The sequence below is a fragment of the Macaca fascicularis genome, chromosome 7, assembly GCF_037993035.2.
Source record: "Macaca fascicularis isolate 582-1 chromosome 7, T2T-MFA8v1.1".
Classification (NCBI taxonomy): Eukaryota; Metazoa; Chordata; class Mammalia; order Primates; family Cercopithecidae; genus Macaca; species Macaca fascicularis.
This window is the reverse complement of record NC_088381.1, coordinates 84,206,760-84,234,434: the sequence shown is the minus strand read 5'-3', so window position 1 is coordinate 84,234,434 and position 27,675 is coordinate 84,206,760. Positions and strand designations below refer to the sequence as shown.

Genomic DNA, 27,675 nt, shown 5'->3' with positions numbered 1-27,675 from the left:
GCTAAGGAACCATAGTGAGGGAGGCAGAATAGGCAAGGCGAAGGGCACAGTAACCAGCTGCAGCAAACAAAAGTCATTCAACTTAAGGAGTTCAATTGTGTGCAGGAATCTAGGCAGAGCTAGGGCTCTAGAACCAGATGGCATTGTGGTAAGAGCACATCTGAGTATCAGACAAGAGAAGAGGGCTATGGATCAGACTTTGGCAGGCTCAATGTAGCCAGTAGTTGTATGAATGGTTTACAGCTGAGACAAAGAATATGTAACAGAATAACCAAGACAAGAGAAAAACAATTTATTAGGAGCACACCTCCAAATTAAGGAACCAGGAGCTCTGCTGAAGTTGTAGGGGCCGGGCAATGGAAGAAGAGTTACTAGCACCAAGATAGATCTAGATAACAGGGTTCAGGCCTAGGCTTTTATAAGATTTCTGTTGATGCAGAAGCTACTGACACAAGGCCAGGTGGAAACAAGTAATTGGGAGCACCAGGTTGGTGTACAGAGTGGGTAGGTGAGATAAAGCACTAGCCTCCAGCAGGTAATCTTGTTAAGTGAATAGAGAGATATATTGAATGAGGCCAACAAGAGTGTCACTAGGAGTATCTTGAGCCCAAAATGGCAGAGCCAAACTTTGACACTGGAAACGGCCACAAACAATACGGTGCCACAAACAATATGATGCTCAATACGGTTCAGCCCTATTCCCAAATAAGGTCCCCCTGTAGAGAGACCATGTCTGAAATATGGAGACAGCATGCCAATGTGGCAATGTAGGTTTGGAATCAGACAAAGCTCAATTCTGTCTCTTACTAGCTGTGACTCTGGCAGATTACTTAACTTCTGTGAGCCTCAATTTCCTTATCTGCAAAATTAGGTTGCCAATAACTTTTATAATAATAGATTTTGCATTAAGGTTTTGTAATAACTAAATTAGTGAGCATATTAAATAGAATACCTGGCCGAAGGCTCAGTGCTCAATAAATGATAGCTATTATTATTCTTTTTTTTTTTGAGACGGAGTCTCGCTCTGTCACCCAGGCTGGAATGCAGTGGCCGGATCTGATAGCTATTATTATTCTTACAAATAGTCATAGTAGTATACATAATACCATTATTGCACACGGAAACACTCCTTTTTATGTATATTGTCTATAATAACAACAACATTATGAATAGTAGCATGGGCAACCCCAGACTTAACAAGCCAATCTGTTTCTGAAAGTCTGAAAGTCAAACCACAGTAGGTCAAAGGCTACTTACAACGAAATTTGCAACTTTACTCTGAATCTGGTGTTATGCCAGTAAGTTGCATTCTATGCCACACAAATAAAACCATCACATCCTTTATCTCCCTCCCTCCCTCCCTCCTTGCCTTCCCTCATGTATTGCCAGCACTGACAGCAACATCCTGGCAATCACTTGGAAGGGAGTTGGCACTGGTATAGGTCACATTTCCATCTCCATTAGGAAGTGGTAAGTACAAGTTTAGGTACTTACTACAAGGAGATGAGGTGAATGTGAGGGGAGTAAAAACAATTTTTTTTAGAGACAGGGTATTGGTATGTTGCCCAGGCTGGAGAGCAGTGGCTATTCTCAGGCACAGTCATAGCTCACTGCATCCTTAAACTCCTGGGCTCAAGTGATCTTTCTACCTCAGCCTCCTGGGTAGCTGGGACTACAGGTATGCATCACCATGCCTGGCTCAAGAGTAAACATTTTTTAAGTCAGATATGGTAATCTACAAGTTGTATCTTCTCATTTGAGAGTCATCTACATTTGTACAGTGCTTTCTAATTCTTATACATAAACTATCATATTCGACTTCAAAATAACTATAAAGGAAGCAGGATAAATATGATGTCTGGCTCATGGAAAATAAAATTTATGAAGCTCAGAGAGGTTCCGGTGACTTACTCCAGGTCACACACTGTGAAATGGTGGAATCAGGCTATAACCTGGATCTCTAGATTTGTAATTTGGTGCTTGTCCACCATAATTGGTCTATGCATGACCTGTGGGGTTAGAGCAGCAGGTACCTTTATTTTTAAAAATCTATTTATATTTGATATTTTTCTCACTTGAAAGAAGCTCTGATTTCTTAGAAATGTAGCCTGCTTCTGAAACGGCCTCATTTTGTTAATTTTATAAGTACAAAATGTAATTATATTTATGGAAAAAAATAATCTCCTTAAATTTGATTATCACTTCAATTGATTTTAATGTGTTCAGTATTTTAAAGTTACCTTGAACATATTAAATTGAAAATAGTATGTGCATTGTATTATGTTGGAAAATATCTCCTTTAGGGACTAGTAAATTATTTACTGCCCTCAGAGATGAATTATTCACTATAAAAATGCTTTTATGAGTAAAATCATATGATGCTTATTGTGACAGTTTAAGTTTCGAAGAGGCCTCATATTTAAATTTTTTTAAGTGGCATGTTTGTTTCTTACAAGTTAACAAAATTATTCAGCTATCTACAAAATAAATATACTGTTTTATTCAAGGCCCATGTACTTTGACATATATTATGTCAAAATGAGTCAGCTACAGCTACAGTGGATAATACGTTATTTTTTAGCCAAGCTGACTTTCTAGCTCAGCAGGAAGTTCAGCCAATTTTAAGGTCTTCAAAGTGTTGTAATCTGGTTATTTGGCAATACTAACTATTAGGATACCCAATACCAATTTTCCTAGGGAGAAGTCAACACCTAAGCCAATACTTGTACCAGTAGCTATCTTTTCATATTGTTCAATACCTTACACACACACACACACACACACACACACACTCTTTAATTCCTTTCTCTGAGGAAATCATCTCATATATTTTGTCCCTAAACACAATTTTAGCACAGATTTCTTTTTTAAAGTATAAAATCCCTCACTGAAATAAATTCCATTTGTTAACTAGGAATGACACTTTGTTCACTGCAAAAACAAACTTAGAGAAGCAATCATCAAGATAAACACAAGGAAGGAAACTAACTAATTGGTTCCAGTCAAAGAAACAAAAGCTTTCCATCTTATTCTTTGGCTGTTTTACTTTAAACACAATTACTTACCAAGTGGCAAAAATGCAAGACGGTTTCCAGCCATGGAGAGCTCATTGAGGCTGGGCAGCTGGCAGAGATGGCGCGGCACATACCATAGACGATTTCGGTCCACAGTGAGGTACTGCAGAGAAAGGCACATGTGAAGCCTCTCGGGTAAAGTTAGCAAACGATTGGTAGAAATGTCTAGTGTCTGCAGCTCCTTCAAATCGCCAACCTCTACAACCAAAATCAAAATTAGGATAAATTGCATCCTTATGAACTGAAATAAACAAAATGAATCAATATTATAACAGTTTAACCAAATGAAATCAGTAGCTGCAACTATTTCCACAAACATGAATGCTGAAGAACAGGAGTTTTGGTGAAAATGCAAATAATCCAACCTAGGTGGATGTCTTTAAATTACCCTGCCAGAATTTCTTAAGTGGAGAAAAGGGCCGGCTGGCATGGAGAAAAAAAGAGACACAAAGTGGTGAATCGGAACCAGAAGTCTGTCACTGTGGCTTCTGCATCTTGATGAGTCAAGTTTGTTGCCAGGGTGAGAAAAGAACAATTACAGTCACTTCAAGGAACCTGGTTTTTGCTACTTGTGTGATTTTACCATCCATCTAAGAAGAAAATAGGAGATTTATGAATAATAGCAATGAAGTAAGTGCAACTTGTTCATATGAGCTAAATAGATTTCTGGAGTAGAAATTAGAATGTCTTTTGGAAATGTTCATCATGGTAAAGGTTATAACAATAAAATGAGATACAGTTTAACTAACATTTTTAGATATTGTTTAGGCATGTGGCACCTTTTAAAAAACCCAAAGTATACATACCCTATAAAGATTTACTTTAATTCCCAAATTAAATACTTCCATTTACTCCATAATTTCCTCATCATTGATGCCTACAGTTGTCATCTGTTCCATGGTGAGTACAATTAGGTCCTTTTCATACATCAAATCACGTAAGACTTGAGTGAAGATTAGGAAGTTCCTTACAAGGAACTTAGTCCCTCAGGGAAAAATCACCATTTTAGGGGAAGGACATTTACTCTTTTCCAGGACAGCACATTATACTGAAGACCTAGTCAGCACTGTGCAGGACAAGTCTACTTTCACATCATGGAGACTTAGATGTCGAAGACCACTCTTCCCCTTCTTTCATCCTGTCCCTATTCCTGAGCCATTCCTCCTAGGTTAAGATTTCCCAGGCTCTACCACTTGACAGTACCCCTCTGTGCACATTCCAGTTTGTACAACAGTTGGATTAGTATTAGCTATGTCTTCTCTACTGGATAACAGTCTTCCGTCATCTTGGATGCTCAACTGAACAGGGTAGCTTTTCTCATTGCTACAGACCAGGTGGTGGTAAACTATGGCTCACAGGTCAAATCTAGCCTGTGGCCTGCTCTTGTCCTGCCTGCAAGCTGAAACTGGTTTTTTTTTTTAAACATTTTTAAACGATGGTAAACAACAATAAAAACAAAGAACACGTGACAGAGATCATATGTGGCTTGCAACACCTAAAAATATTTACTAGCTGGCCATTTACAGAAAAGGTTTGCTGATCTTTGCTACAGACCTTTTGTTAGAGAATTTAAAATAATTATTTTACTTTATAAAAGTAATACAAGTCCAAAATACCCTAACTCGTAGTTATTTTTCTAATATTTACAAATTTGTGCTGGGAAGTTCATACATTACTGCTCAATTTCCTCAATACTGAACAAAATATACACCTGCAGCGGAGCAGGCAGGTAGGATTCAGTATATAGCCTGTGACTCTGAAAGGGAGTTTTCTACTTGAACTTAACTAGTGCACAGGAGAGTCAATTTCATGCTTGGCTCCCCTGGCACAGTATTCCACCTTGCTAAGCCTGTCTATCTCTTTCACAAAACAAAAATGCTTTTGATTTTGGGTGTGTGGGGATAAAACATGAGGAAGAATCATCGTGTTTTATAAGTCATAAGAAGAAATACAAAGAAAAAGAGAAAAGAACTAAATTTAAAAATCAAAAAATGACTATGTGGGAGAGAAGAGCAACCAATCCCAGACTTAACATGGGCAGTGTCAAGACAAGAATGAGACAAGGCCTCTGCCATTGAGAAGCACATCACACACAACCAACAAGCTGCAAGAGGAGCTCAGAGGTTATGTGAAGGCTTGGAGAAACTCTTCCAAAATTTACTGGAGATGGGAATTTGAATAAGGCACAAAGAAAACATGTAAAGGATTCCCAGCAGGGCATGGGGGCGGGGTTAAAACCATGAGGAAAGGCATGCAAGTGAAAAACTAAATACAGCTTGCACAATGGGCTCTTTGGGGACCAACAAATGACAAAGACCAATAGGAGAAGAGCAGAAAATAAATTCAATACAGAGAGACAGAGTTTGGTGGAGACAGGAATGATAATAAATATTGGGTAGAGGAGCCTGGACTTACTATTGTGAGAATATGACATCTTCTGAAGAATCTTAAAGGATGAAGGGATGTTTTTTGGAAAGGTTAGACAGGCAAATATGCAGAAAGCAATGATATGGAAGGAGATACTAGGCTGACAAAACGAGTAGGCATTTGACTAGAACAGATGCAGTGCGACAGAATTTGAAGACAAATTCCAGAGGTACTTTAACGAAAGCATGAGGTAGGCTTGATTTAATATGAAAAATAATAAAATAGGAAAAAGTCAAAGACAGTTACAAGCTTCTAGACTATTACACTTTAAGTGTGCTGATGCCAATTCTAAGAATTTATTTTTATAGAAAAACAATAAAAATGTCATCAATACCTCTGAATTGCATTATTTACAAACCATCTATTTAAAGGTATTTGAAAAAAATCCATCAAAATGTACATGGAAGCAAGTAAAATAAATGATTTTGAACATATTTCAAAAATAATTAAATGTGCAAAAAAGTGTTTTTACATGGCTGCAAAAATTACTAAGGCCTGCACTTTTTTTTTCATTATTGTAAAATGGGGCAACAAGGTGTGATTATGAATTTAAATTTTGATGAGAAATATTAAAAGACTTAAACTTGATAAAGACCAAGTAGGATAAATACAAAGAGACCCACACATATACACATCATAATCAAACTATAAAAGACAAAGATACATAAAAAATCTTGAAAGCATCAATAGAAAAATGGCTCATCATGTTCAGAGGCAACAAGAAGATAATTAAAAATATACAGTTAAAAAAGGTTGGCACAGTAATTGAAATTGCACACTAAAAATATTTATCTAACATTAAAAAAGGTAATGAAAGGAGAGGTACAGGGAAAAAATACAAGATATGTAGACTACACATGGCAAAATGGGTGATGTATTAATAAACGTAATCATATCAATAATTACATTAAATGTGAACAGACTAAATAACCCAGTCAAATGGGAAGGCTGTCAACTGCATAAAAAACAATATGCTATCCATAAGAAATACACTTTAGATTCAAAGGCACAAATAGGTTGAAAAGTAAAAGGATGGAAAAAAATACATACCATGCAAAAAGTAACATAAGAGAGAGCAGCTATATTCATATCAGAAAAAAAAAGACAAGAAATACTATAAGAGGCAAAGAGGAAATATTTCATAATAGTAAAATGGATAATACTTTAGAAAAATAAGTCAACTATAAATACATAGACATCTAACGAGAGTCCAACATTATATAAAGTAAAAAACTGACAAAACTGGAAGGACAAGCAGACACTTCAACATGACAGATGGAGATTTTAATACATTACTCTCAATAAAAATAAAACAACTAAACAGAAAACCACCAAGAATATAGAAAACTTAAAACTACATAATCAGCCAAATGGGCCTGGGCCATAATTCTAACAGATACACTCCTGAGAACCATAATGCCAAATGTTGAAATCCTGAAAGATCCAAAATCCCGAGTGTAAAATCTTGAATGAAAATCACAATCCTGAAAGATCAAAATCCTAAAAGTATAATTCTGGAAAGAAATAATTTTTAAAAATTCCTTTTTAAAAAAAGACATGTATTTATTTTATAAAGAGGGTTTATTTTAGAAACATAAAAACCTAACAATACTTGATAGGTCACTTTACACAATAAAACAGGCAATAAAAACATATATTTTTGCAAGTATAAACACTCAGATATATTAATCATAGGTGCATGGGTATAATAGCTACAAGCAGAAAAACCACATTCATAAGGAAACATGTCAAAAAGCAAAATGCATAAATGCATACCACTATGCTTGGCAACTGTGTGCCGCCAGCTTTATAACTGCAGTCAGCTGCATGAAATACCGTGTTGAACAACCTAAGTCTTCTGAAGAGATCAATGAAAAACTGTGACGGGTCAACCACTGAATATGCAGTTATCCATATCCAAAGAGCCAAGATCTCAAGAAATGTTATCTTTCACATATGCAGATGTACAAAATGGACATCTCTTCATTTACTGAGGAAGTTTCAACCTTTTTCATACATGCACAGTGCTTATACCCAAAGTTAACATTGTAATAATGCACTTTCGTGGACTCAAATTTATAAAAATGCAAATTAGAACTCTTGAAATGTTTACACAATTTATACCTCCAGTGTTGGAAATTATGCGAAGATGAAATGCTCAGCATAACAAACTGGCACTATGTGTGAAGGGGCAGAAGTTGTACACCATTGAAAAATTTGGCAGGGGAGATTTCTTGTATTTTTTTGTTTGCATTTTCACTTCTAATATCTTCAAAACACTCTCTCCACTTGTATTTGGAGGGTGGTTGTGGTCTACAAATTTTTGAAGTGTATGCTGTCTATTTGAAAGTCTGGTTATTGCTTGACCACTACAACTAAGTGATTTTCTGTATTCATAGCACCAATTATATTTTAAAATTTATCTTTTACCATTAAGTAGCCGCATATACTTAATTTATCACAGCGTTTTTGCAAGGGAACAATTTCACTGATCCCTTCCATTGTGTTAGAAGGAATATGGTAAGAAGGAATGATACTTGGCTTCCCCAATACCAAATCTGTATTAGAGGTTTTCAAAGAGACAGAACCAATAAGATACGTATACAGATATATGAGAAAGGATTTATTAGGGGAATCAGCTCATGTATGAGAAGTCCCATGACAGACTGTCTGCAAGCTGGAACCCTGGGATATCTACAGTGTGGCTCAGTCCCAGTCTGAAGGCCTCAGAACTAAGGATGCCAATGATGCAACTCTCAGTCTGAGATCAAAAGCCTCAGGACCCGGGGGGCTGCTGGTATAAATCCTGGAGTCTAAAGGATGGCAAGCCTGGAATTTTAATGTCTAAGGCAGCAGGAGAAAGAAAACGTTGTCCCTTCTCTGAGACAGAGACCAATTCGCCCACAGTATTTGTTCTCTCTGGGCCCCTGGCCTACTAGATAGTGCCCACCAGTAATGAGGGCAGATTTTCCCTACCTAGTCCACTCAGACTCATGTGCCAGTCTCCTCTGGAATACACCTCACAGACACACCCAAAATAATGTTTTACCAAGTTTCTAGGTATTTCTTAATTCAGTCAAGTTGACACCTAAAATTAAGTCCACGAGTCCACTACTTGTCAACCTGGCACTCATATGCGTCTCCTTAAATCATACCTAATTTCCAAATAAAGACAATAACAAGGTAATAGTTCCACCTAACATGATGCAACTATCCTGGTACAACCAAAATGTACTAAAACTCCTTCCCTAGAATTAGGCTTTCAGGATTTCAACAGTCAGGATTTTGATCTTTCACAATTGTGACTTTCAGAATTTTATATGTTAGGAGTTCTGATCTTTAGGAAATCTGATCTTTCAACATTTGGGGTTCTCACATTCAGGACTGTATCTTTCAAGATTACGATCAGCACTGCAACCAAACTGACCTAATTTGACATCTAAGAACACTACAGCAAAATACACACATTCTTTTCAAGCGGACTTGGTATATTCTCCAGGACAGACCACATGCTAGACTATTAAGTCTCACATTTAAAAGAATTCAAATCATACAAAGTATGTTCTCTGATCAAAAGGTACCTAAATTAGAAATCAACAACAGAAAGAAATTTGGGAAATCCCCATACTTGGAAATTAAACAACACACTTCTAAATAACCCATAATAATAAAATAAATCAGAAGGAAACTTTGAAAATATTTTTGCCAAATAGAAACAACCAATACAAGACATCAAAATTCATAGAATGTAGCCAAGGAAATGACTAGGGAGAGATTTAAAGCTTCAAATGTCTGTATTGGAAAGAAAGTTCTCAAATCCATTTCCTAAGCTTCCACCTTTAGAAAGGAGAAAAAGAAGTAAAAACTAAATCAAAATAAGTAGAAAATAATAAAAATTATAGTAGATATCAATGAAATAGAAATCAGAAAAGCAACAGAAAAAAATGTCAATGAAAACGAAAGTTAGTTCTTTAAAAAGATAACAAAATTGACAAACCTTTAGCTAGACTAACCAAAGCAAATAAATACATACACAGAAAAAGAAAACTGACTTGAATTACCAAAACTGGGAACAAAAGATGAAATATCACTATTAACTTTACAGAAATTAAAAAGATTAAAAGGACATACTATAATATGAACAAATTTATTTCAGTCAATTAGCAATTTAGATAAACATACTTCTAAAAAGATACAAATTACCAAAATCAAGAAGTAATTAAAAATCTAAATAGATATATCACAAGTTAAAAAACTGAATTAGTACCCTGGCGCAGTGGCTCATGCCTGTAATCCCAGCATTTTGGGAGGTTGAGGCAGGTGGATCACTTGAGGTGAGGAGATTGAGACCAGTCTGGCCAACATGGTGAAATCTCATCTCTACTAAAAATACAAAAACTAGCTGCGTGTGGTGGTACACACCTGTAATCCCAGCTACTTGGGAGGCTAAGGCAGGAGAATTGCTTCAACCTTGGGGGCAGAGGTTGCCATGAGCTGAGATCGCGCCGCTGCACTCCAGCCTAGGTAACAGAGCAAGACTCTGTCTCAAAAAAACAAACAAACAAAAAGAAAACTGAATTCGTAATTTTAAATCTTTAAATCCTCCCATAAGACAGACCAGGTCCAGATGGTCGTTGTCAACCTGCTTTTCTGTTCTATCAACTATTTCAATTCTATTATATATTTAAGGAAGAAATAATATCAATTGTTCACAAACTGTCTCAGAAAATAGGAGGAAAAACTTCCCAATTCATTCTGTGAACATTACTCTGATACTAAAACCATACAAAAACATCATAAGAAATCTACAGACCAATATCCTTCATGAAAATAAGTGCAAAAATCCTTAACAAAATATTAGCAAATGAAAGCTAGCAACACTGAAAATGATTATTTATCATGAACAACTGGGTCTGAGATGTTTCTGAGTGTACATTTTTTTTAAAAAGGTGAGAAACAGAATCCAGAAAAGCAATAAAAAAAATACCGGCAGGCATCATGAACCAGAAATTGTGAGAAATTACTGGATGACAGAAAACAGAAATTAAGTTAAATACAGAAATACCACAGAAAAGTCAGCAGCATCAACAAAGTGGTCAAAGCCTCTGTTAGCCACCATCCACCCAAGCTAACTCAGTAGCCTGGTTCTTTCCACAAAGTTGAATAGTAACTTAGCTGTATATTTGGCTCTTGCTTGCTTTGCCCCAGGACATGACCTTTTAAAGGGCAGGGACTGTCTTGCCCATCTTTGCAGTAACATGCCTTAGCTCTGTGCCTGGAACACAGGAGGCACCATTATCATTTTGCTGAAAGAATAAACTAGAATGTGATTAGCATACTGTAAAATGGCATCTGGACCTTAATGGGGGTCTGAAGTTAATTTTCCAGGTAAGAAAAGTATACCTTTTAAAACCTTTCAATCATTTTTTATTTATTTATTTTTTAAAAAGCAAAGAACATACCCTTATTTTATTGATATTTTATGAACTGGGTAATGACCAAATCTGGGAACACCACTGTAAATTATATCCTCTACAGAATAGAGAGAAATAGGAAGGTGAGGTCCCCATAAGAGGCCACACTCCAACATCCATACCGAGTCTGTTTGTGTCTCCACCTCCACTGTTGACACTGAGCTCGGCCTATTACCATCTCTTGCCTGAACTCATCCAACAAGCCTCCCCATTGGTCTTCTTGCTTCTATTCTCACTCCCTCCAATCTATTTTCTACACAGAAGCCAAAGTGATATTAAAATATATGTCAGATCATGGTCCTTCCCTGCCCCAAACTCTGCCCTGGCTTTCTGCTGCACATCAATAAAATCTCTAACACCATCTTACTAGTAACATGGTCTCCAGATCAGCCCTGGCCCACCTCTCTCCCCTACAAGTGTGTCTGATGCTAGAAATGTAAGGTTGGTTCAATACCTGAAAAATCAATGTAATACACATGTTCACGGAATAAGAATAAAGCATTTCACAAAATCTAAAATCCACTAATGATAACTACTCTCAACAAACTAGGAACAAAAGGCAACTCCTTCAACCAACAAGAGGCATCTACAAAACACCTCGAGCTGAGAACACTATGTTAACGGTGTCAGGCTGAGTGCTTTCTCCCTTAAATTCCCCTTGTGCCTACAAGGCAAGGAGGCTGAGTGTTTCCATTGCTATCCAACAATATACTGGAGATTCTAGCAAAGGCTGGAAGGCAAAAACTGAACAAACAAAAAGCACCAAGAATGGAAGAGAAGAAGTAAAACTTTCTTTATTTACAGATAAAATGATCCTTAGTAGAAAATACAAATTAAGGGATCCACAAAAACTATTAGAACTAATAAGTTTTAAAGAGTTGCTACATACAAGATCAATATTAGAAAATCAATTGTATTTCTATATACCAGGAAAAAACAATTTCAAAATTAAATTAAGAAAATAATTCCACTCACAACAGCACCAAGAAAAATTATATACTTGGTAATAAACTGAATAAAAGTAGTACAAACCTTATATGCTGCAAACTGTAAAATACTGCTAAGAGGATCTAAATCCTCTTACTGCTAAAGAAGATCTAAATAAACAGAAAGATATTTCATGTTTATAGGTTTGAAGACAACACTGGTGAGATAGCATGCTCCCCAAACTGATCTGTAGATTCAACACAATCCCTATCAAAATCCCAGGAGGCTTTTTTTGGTAGAAATTGACAGGCTTATTTTAAATATTTATTGCTGTGTCATGCTGAAATTAATGTTGTATTACTGACATAGAGTTACAATGCATTCTTTTTGGAATCCTGGAAGAATCCTACTCCTTTCACACCACTCCCAATCCTTTCTACCCCTTCCCTGGGAGCAAACATAAGTCTGTACACCTTATTTCCGTAGTGTCTCTAACTTTACAGTTGTTTGCATTGTTTACTTTTGTGCTAAATATGCAATACCTTGAAACTTTTCAGCTACTTATAGAGTATCCTGAAAATGATTTTATTATTGCCACATAGTAATTACTTAGATTAGGCACAAAAATAACATTATGGTGTCAATTTCAAAAGAAAAACCCAGTAAGTTCCCTTTAAATCATAGTTCTGCGCTGATGCACAATGACCTAACCTAAAATTTAAATGGGAATGGGAAGGAAGCCACCCACTCCACACCAAGCTAGTGACCACAGAGAGTCAATAACAGGCTTGCTATTTTTAAGCGCTTGCTTTTTCCAGTACCACTAAAAATAGCTCTAAGTTGAGCTCCAGAGCACACTGGGCTGAGAACATATAGAAATTCCTCTTTATCCGCGGTTTAGCTTTCTGAAGTTTCAGTTACCCACAGTCAACTGCAGTCTGAAAATATTAAATGGAAAATTCCAAAATTTAACCATTCATAAGTTTTAAATTTCATGCCATTTTGAGTAGCGTGATGAAATCTCGTGATGTGAATCATCCCTTAGTCCGGTGTATCCACACTGTCTACCCTCCTCGCCCATTAGTCACTTAGTCATTTAGGTTATCAGATCAAGAAAACGTAGTGTATATAAGATTCAGTGCTATTTGAGGTTTTAGGCACCCACTGGGGGTCTTGGAACATACTCCCACAGATAAAAGGGGACTACTGTACAAATAAATAAAAGACAACATTTCAATGCCAAATTTCATTTGGTGTACAGTAAGTCTTCCTTTCCATATCCATTTTCTTTCTCTTGACTGAGCTGTGGAATGTACATACTCTGGTATGTACAAATAGGTTCAAACCATAATCCTGTTACTTATTGGCTATGCAACTTTGGGTTATTTACTCAACTATTTAGATCATCAAATCGCTGTTAAAGAAAAAAGAGTAACACCTAACTCAGGAGGTTAATAGTGATTAAAATATCCCATATAATTCAATAATACACAACAGAAAAGTTAGTGTTTATAATTTCAGTTCATCATACTACAAAATATTCTAAATGTAAACTCAATATAAATACGTCTGTAATTGATGTAGTTTTTTATTATGAAAATAACTGCAAACACAAATATGTTTGTTAACTCTAACACAGAGAAAAGTGCTCTTTACTGGGAGATAGATGACCTTCAGAAACTGGGAAGCACTACCTTCCTTAGCAAGATTCACTTGAAATATTAGTCCATTTTTAAGGCTAAGAACAGCATTCAGGATGTCCCACACCCTTAAGTTAACTGCAATTATCAAACAATGCAACCTCTTAGACATTCCTTGTGACAATTGGGATTGAATCCTAGATATAGTCTAAAATCATTTTTTAAAATGATTATCTTCCTAAGAAGGAGTTCAACCTGATTCTCTGGTATGAGGATTAAAATCCTTTCACACTGAATTATCATATTTATGTTTTTAAATCCAGACTGGTCACTGCAAATAAGCAGCCTATCTAGAAAGGACCTGGTCTCTACACGTGAGCTGAATCATGCTCACAGACCAGGGAGCCAAAATCAAATTGTGGTAAATTATGCTTAATAATACAAACAAACTTTGATACTTCCATTCTGAGATGTTTCTGAGTGTACATTTTTTTAAGAGGTGGGAAAGAGAATCTGCAAAAGCAGTAAAAAAAAATACTGGCAGGCATCATGAACCAGAAATTATGAGAAATTACTGTATGATAGAAAAGAACAGAAATTAAATTAAATACAGAAATACCACAGAAAAATCAGCAGCATCAACAAAGTGGTCAAAGCCTCTGTTAGCCACCATCCACCCAAGCTAACTCAGTAGCCTGGTTCTTTCCACAAAGTTGAATAGTAACTTAGCTGTATATTTGGCTCTTGCTTGCTTTGCCCCAGGACATGACCTTTTAAAGGGCAGGGACTGCCTTGCCCATCTTTGCAATAATATGCCTTAGCTCTGTGCCTGGAACACAGGAGGCATTATTATCTTTTTGCTGAAAGAATAAACTAGAATGTGATTAGCATACTGTAAAATGGCATCTGGACCTTAATGGGGGTCTGAAGTTAATTTTCCAGGTAAGAAAAGTATACCTTTTAAAACCTTTTAATCGTTTTTAATTATTATTTTTAAAAAAGCATTTTATTATTTTATTATTTTTTAAAAAGCATATTATTTTAATTTAAAAATATTATTATATTTTTAAAAGCACACCCTTATTTTATTGATATTTTATGAACTGGGTAATGACCAAATCTGGGAACACCACTGTAACTTATATCCTCTACAGAATAGAGAGAAATCGTGGAGAAAGGTAGGTGAGGGCCCCATAAGAGGCCACACTCCAACATCCATACCAAGTCTGTTCGTGTCTCCACCTCCACTGTTGACACTGAGCTCGGCCTATTACCATCTCTTGCCTGAACTCATCCAACAAGCCTCCCCATTGGTCTTCTTGCTTCTATTCTCACTCCCTCCAATCTATTTTCTACACAGAAGCCAAAGTGATATTAAAATATATGTCAGATCATGGTCCTTCCCTGCCCCAAACTCTGCCCTGGCTTTCTGCTGCACATCAATAAAATCTCTAACACCATCTTACCAGTAACATGGTCCCAGATCAGCCCTGGCCCACCTCTCTCCCCCACCTCACTACAATCTAATTACCTTGTCCTTCCTTCTGTCTGGCTCAAAGAAGTGTCAAGTTATTTCTTCCCTCGGAGCCTTTGAATCTGTTATTCCTCGGTCAGGAATGCTCTTTCCCAACTCTCCAAACTGTAGACTCTTTCTTGTCTTTCAGAACGTTACTATCACATTTTCACAAAGGTCTTCCCTGACTTTAAGCAGATTTCTTATTTCTCAATTGTAGCATCCTATTTATTCCCTCCCTGCATTTACTTATTTAATTACTTACTCATTCATTTACATGTCAAACCACAGTGTGTACTTCCCACTCATAAGAACAGGGGCTTTGACTTTGTTTGCTGCTATATTCCCCATATTCCTAGCACCTAGCAGAGTCTAGCACATGGTAGGTGCACAGTAAATATTTTTTGACTTAATTAATGTATTCCTTAAACTGCCTCACTTGTTCAGTGGCCACAGACCAGACTTGCAGCTGCACAAAAACCTCACACTTACGATTCAGATTTGTTGCTTAGCAAAATTACAACACTTGTGGACTTTTGAGGAAACTCACAAATCCTTGGAGGAAAAAAAGTGAAATCCAAGACTGCTAGAGGTTTGTTGCACATTTAACATAATTTAAGTTTTCCTTAATGTCTTATAATTATCTCTGTGAATGCAAGTGATGGGAGTATTCTATAAGACATTACTGACAGAAGACCAGCTGCCCACAAGCTAAATAGCCCCAGTCTGTTATGCATTTTCAAATTTGCATGTGTGATCTGCTAAATAGCTGACACAGTTTTACAGAAATAAATGTAATGTGCATAACTTAGAGTTGACTATAAAATAATGTAACTAAATTTTCAGCAGGCATGTCAGAAGTCATGTAAGCAAATAAATATTGCCCTTCAAGATCATAAGCCAGCAAAACCAATCCAATGATATGTGTTCATTCACATTTTTGAAATTTCTGGTTTGAAATTCTCTTAAGATCTTGATACAAAATTTTTTCATGGATTCTAGGGATCAAATCTACCCCCAAAATGATAAAGATATGATACCATCAATTATATTGAGAAGAACATGCCTCAAACTCTGAAGGCAGGTCCAAAAGAAAACTTTTTTTTCATGTTTAAACAAGATTGGCATCCTCTGAATAACATACTCAATGACAGCTCAGAGGCATTCTTATAACAATGATGTTCTTTTGTTTTTGGAACTATTTAGAAACTCGATTAGATCTTATTTAAACTTAAAAACCATGAAGTCTTGTTGGAATAAATATATCTTCAAGATTAACTAATTTGAAGGAATTAACAATGATCTGACTTTATAAATTTGGAATGTAGGTATATTTGTTTAACTATTACATCATTTTCACATTTGGGAAGGTACAACCAGATCCACCCAGTTTGGCAAAACCAAATCTATGCCTTACCTGGTCTATTTGATGGGCCAGAAATAGTTTGATTTTGGTTCACATCATGATCCAGTAAGTCTGAAGGAGTGACTGCTTGTAGGGCTCAAACAGCACCAGCATATTTCTCCATGCTCTTACTACACTCCATTATAGCTGCATGCTTACTAGCATGTGTTCCCTCCTATAATTCCAAGTGCATAACATGTTTCAAAGGCACCAGGAGTTAATCAGGTGTTGGGAAACTTGCTTTGGAACCTATCCAGCAATTATTTTGGCTCTAAAGAGTGATGGTCCACAAATTTAAACATGAACCTATGTTTATTTTTTTATAACCCTTAGTAATACATTACTTAGGATCTGCCAGTATAGGACACAACTGTCCATATTATAAGAGGCTTGCTATATATTCATAACTTTTGAATATTTGGCAGGTTATATTTAGTAACAAATGACCATAACTTAAAGTTAACAATACCAGAAAGCACACCAAGAAAATTTATTAATCATGCATTTGTCTAATATAAACAATATACAAGAACTTAAAGTTAAAAAAATTAAATCAGCAATTAAGACGACCTCTTAACAGAATATCTATTATATTTATAAAAGATAATTAAATATTATTTGGGAGCTTTAAAATAAAATACTCCCGGCTGGGCACAGTGGCTCACACCTGTAATCCCAGCACTTTGGGAGGCTGAGGCGGTTGGAATCCCTGAGGTCAGGAGTTGGAGACCAGCCTGGCCAACATGGTGAAACCCTGTCTCTACTAAAAAGTACAAAAAAAATTAGCTGGGAATAGTGGCGGGCACCTGTAGTCCCAGCTACTTGGGAGGCTGAGGCAGAGAATAGCTTGAACCCAGGAGGCAGAGGTTGCAATGAGCTAAGATCGCACCACTGCGCTCCAGCCTGGTTCTGTCTCAAATAAAATAAAAAATAAATAAAATAAAATAAAACGTCCCCAAACATATGACATCTGACAAACATAAGAAAAATGAATTTGATTTAAATATTTATGTCCAGGTGTCAAGCTTGCCAATTAATTCCCAGTAAAATTTTTTAAATGTTAAAAACAGTACTTTAAAAAAATCACACTGTTTTGACATTTTACCTCATGCTTTGTGTGTGACTAAATTATGCACTAGAATTTCATTCAGTATTCTTCCAAATAAGTTATTTCCCAGGTGTTCACTGGGTAGCTAACCAATTAGTCATTAAAGTATTCTTGCTAAATGACAATTATAATATAACTAACTGCTAGAGAGAAATAGCATTTATCTCTTTTTCAGATATATTGTCTTTGATTTTTAAAAGCATTTATTCTAAAAGTTAGCATCTTTGTTATCGCTTTGTGTCTGTACATGGATTTCTATTTGGAAAAATCCTTTATCTTCTTCATTCTTCAAGATTCATGGAGATCACATACGCAGATTTTCATTTTATGTTTTATTTTAGCGATGGTCAATTTTACAGACTTCTTCTAGGTAGGCTTTTTTCTCTTTACTGAGTTAGCACAATGGGGTTTTTAGGCTTTGACCTGAATGAGGCCACTAGGTGTCTATTGTTGGTATAAAACTATTATAATCATTGCCTCAAGAAATATCACAGCATCACAGTCCAGAATAAAAATTTATTTTTTAACTTTACTACTTTGCACAGGATAAGTAAAAGTAATCTCTATTTTACTTGCTGGAAAGAATGATATAATAATGATGACTGCTTTCATCTCACTTTCTAAATTCAAAACAGGAAGAAATTTTAAAGGAAAACATTTTAGTGTATATATATTTCAGATTACCAAATTGATTAATTCCAGTTTATTCCTTTGAAATTCCCATAAAAGAATTACCATGAAAAATAGAAAGCGGCTGACGACCTCCCCTGATAGAACACTTGGAAACCACTGGAAAAACACATGCACAACATATAAATTATCTAGTTTAAAAAAACACCTCTCCATTAATTAAAAGAATTACATGTTAAATTCAATATATAATTCTGATTTCTAAACCTTAATATATAGCCTTTGTAAGAAACAATAAGAAACTCACATCATAATTTACATGAAAAACACTGCGTTAGAGATTTCTGAATATGCACGTATTGGTTATTAATCTTAATACAAAAGCAAAGTCTCTAAATTTACTGCCTGCTCTCATTTAGAGTTCTCAGATAACCACCTACAGAGTGAAAAAAAAGACTCAAAAATTATTAATATCAAGCGTAGAGATGAAATGTGGCACAGAAAGATGTTATCTTTCCATTTCAAAATTTCCTATGCTGTTTAAACTTTTACTTCTATTGCGATGAACTACTTCTACAATAAAAATTAATTATTTAATGGTGCCTCCTCACACACTTTGGGATTCCTTAGAACAAGAAATACAACAATTCTAAGCACCTGCTACATTTTTATTTATTAGTTGTATTTACTTTAGCTAAGAATTATCACACTGAAATCTGTGATTAAAATTCTAAAAATTTGGGTTTCGTAATGATATTCTGGTTCACTGCAACAGAACACAAAAATTTCATAAATGTGTATATATAATGCTTTTATGTAAATCTATATTGCTGAGGGTCTCACAAGTTCTGTCATTATAAAATTCTTTTAAATCTAAAATTTCATAGTTTCTGTCAGTTACAAGTATAGAAAATTGTATGATGCTTCTAATGAGAACACATAAAAACATATTTCTTCAGATGTCTATTTATTCTCAATCTTTGCAAAAATACTACAAAGAGGACGACTGCTTTGCTGCAAGGCAGTCAGTACACACCAGAATTCAAAATCTTTTATTGTGTTCTATAAATCTTTTGTTGTGCACTGCATTAACAAAGCTTTTAAATGCTCCTCAATAATAACAAGTAACAACACAGTGGAAAAAAACAATAAAACCTGTATGTTTATAGAGAACAGCAAACACTTCAATGTTGCAGAGATGACGTGTGTTTTATAAGTCATATTTTTTTCAGAAATGCTTTAATTGCAAATAAAATTTCCAAGAATACTAACATTTTCCAAATTAATTTTATGTTCGACTCTCCTATTATTTGAACTGGCAGGTTAGCAAAATGTAGGAATTATTTCAAAACAACACCCCAAAAAGCAACTTAAAAAACAGAACAAAAGAAAGCTGACATTTAATTTTAAATTAACTTTAAGAAAAACCAAATGTCTGTAATAATTTTTACTACTGGCCTTATGGAACAACACACATCTCAAGTAGTGGTTAATCCAACTGTGTTCACAGGAACACCAGTTCAGAGCAATGTTCTCATGGTCTAGTAAGTTTAGGAAAAACAATATACTATACTGTTTACTGTAATACACATTAACCTATCACAGAGCATTACTGAGTCAGGAAACCCACTTAATTGTGATTCACCAGGAGGTTCCCATACATTTGGCCACTGCACACTTTTCCACAGAACATGTAAAGAAAGTTTGGAAAAGGTCGGTCATCAACCTTTTAAGGCACATTTTCCCTAGGTACTCCATCAGAAAGGCATAGACATTTTTAATAGTAGTTCTAATATTTTTTCCTTTTTTACAGGAAAAATAAAAAGGAATTATTTTGGACTCTGCTCAAGAGAAACGAAATGAAAAGGGGATGCTCAATCCTAGTCTAATACTCGTGGTCCTTGGCGTACTTGTGTACATGCAACATTTATGAGGCTCTGATTATTATAACTTTAGGCTGTGCTATTAAAAAAAAAAAAAAAAAAAAAAAAAAAAAGCCCAGTAGGTGGCTCACACCTGTATCCCAGCACTTTTGGAGGCCAAGGAGAAGGATTGATGGAGCCCAAAATTTTGAGGCTGCAGTGAGCTATGATCACACCACTGTACTCCTCCAGCCGGGGCAACAGGGCAAGACCCAATCTTTAAAAAACAAACAAACAAAAACCTTCCCTGGTGTCCAAGCTTGTATCCACCATGGTCCTTTCAATAGATACTGTTTTATTCTTGTAGTTCTCTGGAAGGATGTTCAAAGAGTTTTTTTTTTAAGAGTTTTCTATTTAAATCCTACCTCAAATTTGTCTTTGTATAATAATTATCTGCTATCATCCATTAATTTTCTACTTTCTTCCCTATAGGCAAAAACAGGCCTTCAGCCCCTTATAGCAGATGTTCCCAATACAGTAATAGAACTTAAAAGTTTCTCATAAAATATAGAATGAACTGTATTCATAACCTCCTTCAAATCTTTCCACCAAAAAAATGACTTTCCTTATTCCTTAATTCCTATTTCTCTAGTTCCTTATCAGAGGCAAGTGGTTTCTACCAAATTCTTCACAAGAAATTCTTCACAAGAAAATAAAATTAAAAGGAAAAAAAGACCACTGTTTTGAAATGAGTCTACAAAAATATGGATACAACTGCTGTTCAAATAATTATTACTTCCTTTGTATTCACTTTCATTAAGAGATATTAGTATATATAACAAATTATATTTAATGAGTAACCAAAAGTATGGATGAATTGATTTTTATATAACCTTACATTCAGAAATACTGTCAACATAGATACAACAAACTTTATAAAAGGCTTACTGGTTGAGCCAATATAGCATTAATATCTAAATGTTTTATTTAAGTTAAAATTTCTAGAAAACATGAGCAGATTCCATTAATAGCACACAAAAATTGTTGATTTGATGCTTTACTCAATTTTTTAAAATGTGTGATGCTTTTTGTTACGAATTCATAATTTAAAATAAGAATTTCGTGAGTGGGAAACAGGCTTCTAGTAGGTGAAGATAATATTTCTTTTTCTTTTTTTGGAGACAGGTTGTCGCTCTGTTGCCCTAGCTGAAATGCACAACTCACTATATCCTGGAACTCCTGGCCTCAAACTATCTTCCTGCCTCAGCCTCCAGGTGTAAGCCAGATGCCTGGCCTGAAGATGGTATTTCTGATACCTTATCATAATCATGACTATTATCATAGTTGGTGCTTAACAAAATTGGGGCCACAGAGTAGCAATCAACTTCAAACCTTTCTATATGGCCTCTATCATTACCCACAAAGTAGCATTAGCTAATTTGTACAAAACCAGGTAATAGCTGGAAAAAATTAAAAAGAAAAAAATATGATTGGTTCAAAATATATGGACTTATAACAGCATAAGAGTCTATAATTGTTTCAAAATTGAGTTTAACCAACAAACAAGCATATGGACTGTCAATAGCACTACTGGCGTGAGATCCTAGAATTCTATTTCCCACCATAAAAATTTTAGGACAGTAGTAGTGACTTTCCACTGGAAGTTCATTTTAAGCCTATAATAAGAGAATAAGAAAGTTCGTTTGGTTAATGATTCAAAACACCAAGAAACTTTCTATCACAGAAACAATTAATACAGACAGTACCTAAACAATGACAGTATCTAAACACAACATCTAAAACAATAAAAGGAATTTACTTTCCTGTTACCTAGATATTACTGTCTGTTGATCTGCTGTTGTCCTCAAAACTAAATTATGTTTAATATTTTAAATAAATAATCAACACTGAAATTATACTGTGCTCCTCTGGGAATTTTTACAAGAACTGCATGATTACTTGTTTGATGATAAAAAAAATTTTTCATCCTCTGAAGAGCTGAAAATCTACAAAAAACATTTTCTAGCTTTTACTATTTTATTCTTTGGAGTAAAGAGAATAAAAATTGATGTCAAATAACACCCTATGCAAATAAAATCCAAGATTTAAAGTTGTATATACATCTTATTGCTTTCTGAGAAAGCTATAACCAAAGATTTACATTTGTCTTTAGCTATGTGAATCTGCAAGAATGAAGTAAATTTCATTGTCCTGCATGAGCCACACTTCAAAAAAAAGCTACTATCAGAAAGATTTCTAAATGTATACTTGCACTAAGAATAATTAGCTAAAATGACAAGTTAAAGGCTACTTTCTCCACTAAAGATTGATGTTCAAACATCTTATAGAGGAACTTAAAACCAGGTTAGGTGAAGGGGGTAAGAAGGCTTTTATATACTTTAAAGCAGTTTACATACCTAGACAAATACCATCTCAGTAAGTGAAAGAACATAAAAACACATTCCCAATGTTTTTGTCAATAACTGTGAACACAGGAACCTACCCAGTAACTTTAGAAGTGCTACAGAATCAGAGATGATAAAATATTGTTACAAATTCATGACAAAAATATGGATTCCACAGCTCTGTGAGCTCCTTATATCTTTTAAAAAATTATTTATTGATTCATTTATTTGTTTATTTACTTAGAGACAAGGTCTCACTCTGTCACCCAGGCTGGAGTACAGTGGTGTGATCACAGCTCACTATAGCCTCAACCTCCCAGGCTTAAGTGATCCTCTCACCTTAGCCTCCCAATTAGCTGAGGCTACAGGCATGTGTCACCATTCCTTGCTAATTTTTTATAGAGACGGGGTTTCATCATGTTCCCCAGGCTGATCTCAAACTCCTAGATTCAAGTGATCCACCTGCCTCAGGCTCTCAGAGTGCTAGGATTACAAGGATGAGCCACCACACCTGTCCAATATTTTTAAATAGTTAATTAAATAAATTGCTTGAGAATATTTTGGAAGAACAGCAGCCTGGGGCATGTGAAAAACTCAGTTTCTCCACCAAAAACCAGCATAACACTGGACAACACTCTGAAAAACAACTATTTCAGAACTCTAGAAATCAACAAAAGGCAGACAATAAATTCAGTAGTGTTTGTTCTACAAAACCTTCATTCAAGAACAGTGGAAGTCTGAAGCCTTTTTTTGGTTGGGATGGCTCCTATCACATCCTACCTCCAGCCCAGACTACAAGAATAGTAGTTTATCAAAACAGGACTAAGGAAACCAAAAGCTTGGCTACCAGAGAGAGCACCCTCAATTTGGGGCAGGGGACAAAAATCCCACAGCTTTGTCACCTAAAAGTGGCAAACTCTGTAAGGAAAAGAAAAAAAAATGTCAACCAAGAATTCTACATACAGGAAAACTATCCTTCAGCCATAAATTCAAAATAAAGGCATTCTCAGACAAATAAGAAATGAGAAAATTAGGTGCTAGCAAACCTGCCCTATAAGAAATATTAAAAGGGCTGAAAGAAAATGATTATCAGACGGTAATTCAAAATAACAGGAAGGAGTCAAGTTCTTTTGAATTTATTAAGACTTGCTTTATGGCCTAGCATATGATCTATCCTGAAGAATGTTCTATGTGTGCTGCAGAAGAATGTTCAATGTGTGCTGCTAAAGAATAACACGTTCTGCTCCTGTTGAGTGGAGAGTTACCTTAGTTCAAGTTGGTCAACGAAATTGTTCAAGTTTTCTATATCTTTACTTGTTCTCAGATGCCAAGAGAGGACTACTAAAATCTTCAACATAATTGAGTTGTTTATTTCCCCTTTCAATTCTGTCATTTTCTGCTTCATGTATTCTGGGCCTCTTCTGGTAAGTGCATCTACATTTATAATTGTTCTATCTTCTCGATATACTGATCCTTTTATCATTATAAACTGTCCTTGTTTAGTTCCAATATTTCTTGTCTTAAAAGTGTATTGTGTCTGTTATTAAAATAGCTACTACAGCTACTATTTCCTGTTTGCATGGTATATCTTTTTCCTTCTTTTTATTTTGGCCCGTTTGTGTCTTTGTTCCTAAATTGTATCTTTTCTGACAAAATATAGTTTGGATCTTGCTTTATGATCAAGTTGGAAAATCTCTTCCTGTTGATTGTAGTGTTTAGACCATTCATATTTAATGTAATTATTGATGTTGTTATATTTACATTTGTTATTCAGCTATTTTTAAAATTATGTCTCATGTCTTTTTGTGTCTGTTTTTCCATTACTATTTTTTATCTCATACAGTCATGAACCACATAACTACATTTTGGTCAACAACAGGCCGCAGATGAGACAGTGGTCCCATACAATTATAATGTAACTAAAAAATTCCTATCACCTAGTGAGAGTTGTAGCCATTGTAACATTGTAGCACAACTCATTACGTGTTTGTGATGAATCTGGTGTAAACACAAACCTACTATGCTGCCAGTTGTATAAAGGACAGCACATACAAATACTGTACATAATTGATAATAAACAACTCTGTTACTGGTTTATTAATTATACTATACTTTTTATTTTAGAGTGTACTCCTTCTACTTATAAAAAAAATTAACTGTAAATGAGCATTAGGCAGGTCTTTCAGGAGACAGTCCAGGAAAAGGCATTGTTATCATAGGTGATGACAGCTCCATACATGCTATTGTCCCTGAAGACCTTCTGATGGGACAAGATTAGAGGTGGAAGACAGTGATATTGATTATCTTGACCCTGTGTAGGCCTAGGCTAATGTGTGTGTTAGTGTCTCAGTTTTTAACAATAAAGTCACATTGTGTTATAACTGCCTATAGTATTCAGTATAGCACCATGCTGCACAGGTCTGTAGCCTAGGAGCAATAAGTTATACCATATGGCTTAGTGTGTAGCAAGCTATAATATCTAGGTTTGTGGAAGAGTACTCTGTGATGTTCACACAACAACAAAATCACCTAACAACACATTTCTTAGAATGTATTCCCATCATTAAGCAGTGCATGACTGTAGAAATATTTGTGTATTGTTTTAATTTCCTTTATTAGTTTTTTAGCTATACTTCTTGAGGGTTTTTTTAGTGATTATTCTAGGAATCACAATATATATCATTAATCACAATATATTTCAGGTTAATACTGGCTTAATTCTGGTAAAACACAGCAACTTTGCTCCAATATAGCTGTTTCCACTTTTCTCATTGTTATGACTATTGCTTTAAATAATCTTTAGGGTTTTTTAAAAGAAATTAAGAAATATACATATTCAGCCCTTTATATTTCACATACATTTACCATATCTGATAGATCATATTCTAGAGCAGGGGTGGCAAATGTTTTCAGTAAAGGGCCAGATGGTAAATACTTTAGGCTTTGTAGGCCATGTACAGATTCTGTTGCATATTCTTGGCTTCTTAAAATACTCTTTAAAATTTTTAAATCATTCTGAACTTGCAGGCAAATAACAACAACCACAAAAAGACCACTGACCAGATTGGGTCTGTGTGTCATAGTTTGCCAACCCATGTTAGGATATAAAACAAGTCTTACTAAATTTCTTTTTTAAAACTGAAAACATACAAGAATATAGTCTGACCACAACAGAATTAAATTGAAAATCAACAACAGGAAGAAACTTGAGAAACGTCCAAACACTTGGAAATTGAACAATACACTTGTAAACAACTCATGGGTAAAGAAGAAAATTAGAAAATGTATTTGAAATGAATGAGAACAAACACACAACATATGTAAAGCAATGAAAGAAGTACTTAACCTGAAATCTGAAATGCTCTAAAATCCAAAGATTTCTGAGTGCTAACATGATGCCACAAGTGGAAAATTACATACCTATCCTCACGTGACAGGTTGCAGTCAAAATGCGAGTACATAACACACAGTTTATTCCATGTCCCCAAGACAGAAAAGACCCTCCCAGTCCCCTTTAGCTGAAATATATCTTTTCGTGCACGCCCAGATACCCCCACACAAGCAAACCAACAAAGGGTAGTGAAAGGGCATGGGTGCAGGCTAAGGACACCAACAGCAGGTTCCCCACCATGACCCACACAGGGCCAAGACCTACGTGCATTACTCACTGTGGTTTTTTGTTTATTCTCTGCTTTGTGGTGTAAATATATTGCTGAAAATGTCAAAAAGGCCTGCAAATACCTCTGTGGGTAACAGTGATAAGAAAAATAGGAAGCATTTGTGTTTATCTAGAGCACAGAAAGTCTGGCCGGGCGCGGTGGCTCAAGCCTGTAATCCCAGCACTTTGGGAGGCCGAGGCGGGTGGATCACGAGGTCAGGAGATCGAGACTATCCTGGCTAACATGGTGAAACCCCGTCTCTACTAAAAATACAAAAAACTAGCCGGGCGTGGTGGCGGGCGCCTGTAGTCTCAGCTACTTGGGAGGCTGAGGCGGGAGAATGGCGTGAACCCGGGAGGCGGAGCTTGCAGTGAGCCGAGATCACGCCACTGCACTCCAGCCTGGGAGACACAGCGAGACTCCGTCTCAAAAAAAAAAAAAAAAAAAAAAAAAAAAGAAAGTCAAACTGTTGGAGAAACTGGACAGCCATGTTGTGTGAAACACCTTACAGAAGAGTATGGTGTTGGCATGGTCACCATTTATGACTTGAAGAAATGGAAGGATATGACTCTTAAATCTCTTAATTTATAACAGTTCTCCCTCTCCCTTCTTCATTTTCAGGTCTTTCATTTACTTACACGGATTTTTGTCTTATAGAATTTTCAACATCCTCAATTTGGATTATTGTGCCTTCATTGTGTCATCAAAAATACTCATTTATCCCTTGTTTACTTTGCTTTGGCATGATTACATTATAAGGAGAGAGCTATACACTTCCAATTTCATCACACAGGGTAGTAGTACATGATGTCTGCTTGTCCCACTTTTAGTGAAGTTAAGATTAACTAGTAGATTCTAGTGTTATCAGCCTGATCCATTCAATACAAAGCTTCCTATCAACTTTTTACCTAATGGTTCAGGAAGCTATTAATGATTTTGCCAAGATATTTCATTAGAAATTATAAATGTTGGTTTTTAAAATTCTATCATTCCTTCTATATGTATTAACTGTAATTATTCCATGTAGAAAAACTCTTCCCTCTTCAACTATTCAGTTACCCTGAAAAATAGTTGTTTTAGAAAAGGCAGAAAAATGTTTGGTTCTTTCCCTTTAAATTTTGAAGAACAACTTGGTACTACAACAACCTCCAGAGTTTACCAACAAGTTTTTAAGAGCACCATTACAAACTCATAGATGTTTCTATATCTGATGTGTTTCAATACATTTCAGTCATTGCTTTTTATGCTTGAACAGTCCACTTTTGACTTCTGTACGATTTTCACATGACCCTCAGTAGTCTCTGACTGATTCTCTGTTTTCTGGCACAAGATGTTCCGAGGGTGCATCTTCCACAAGTTGTGCCTCAAACCCAGCAACCTGGCTCATTTTAGTGGGAAATGGTGTTTAAAAGTTTTAATCTCTTTGGCCTGGAATTCTTCACCACCTTATTAGCTCACCAACGCCTTCAAAACAGATTCTCCCAGACTCCCCACTCCGCACTGTCCTCAAGGGAGGGTTGGTCTGAGTTATCTAGTCTTCCAATTCTATAA

At 35.6% G+C, this 27,675-nt stretch overlaps 1 protein-coding gene across 9 annotated transcripts in view; it reads right to left on the bottom strand.

Annotated features, from left to right (window-relative positions):
* The window catches only part of LRRC28 (leucine rich repeat containing 28), a 130,575-nt gene that overhangs the window by 45,045 nt on the left and 57,855 nt on the right, over nt 1–27,675 (bottom strand). For 7 of the 9 annotated variants that reach the window (XM_073996813.1, XM_005560593.4, XM_005560591.4 and 4 more), the window contains one exon: nt 3,066–3,272. The exons of 1 other annotated variant lie outside the window; for it this stretch is intronic. In XM_073996813.1, the coding sequence (XP_073852914.1) occupies nt 3,066–3,195 (130 nt within the window). In that variant the 5' untranslated portion in view covers nt 3,196–3,272. The remainder of the gene's footprint in view (nt 1–3,065; nt 3,273–27,675) is intronic. One more of the 9 variants, XM_073996815.1, reaches the window with a different exon arrangement.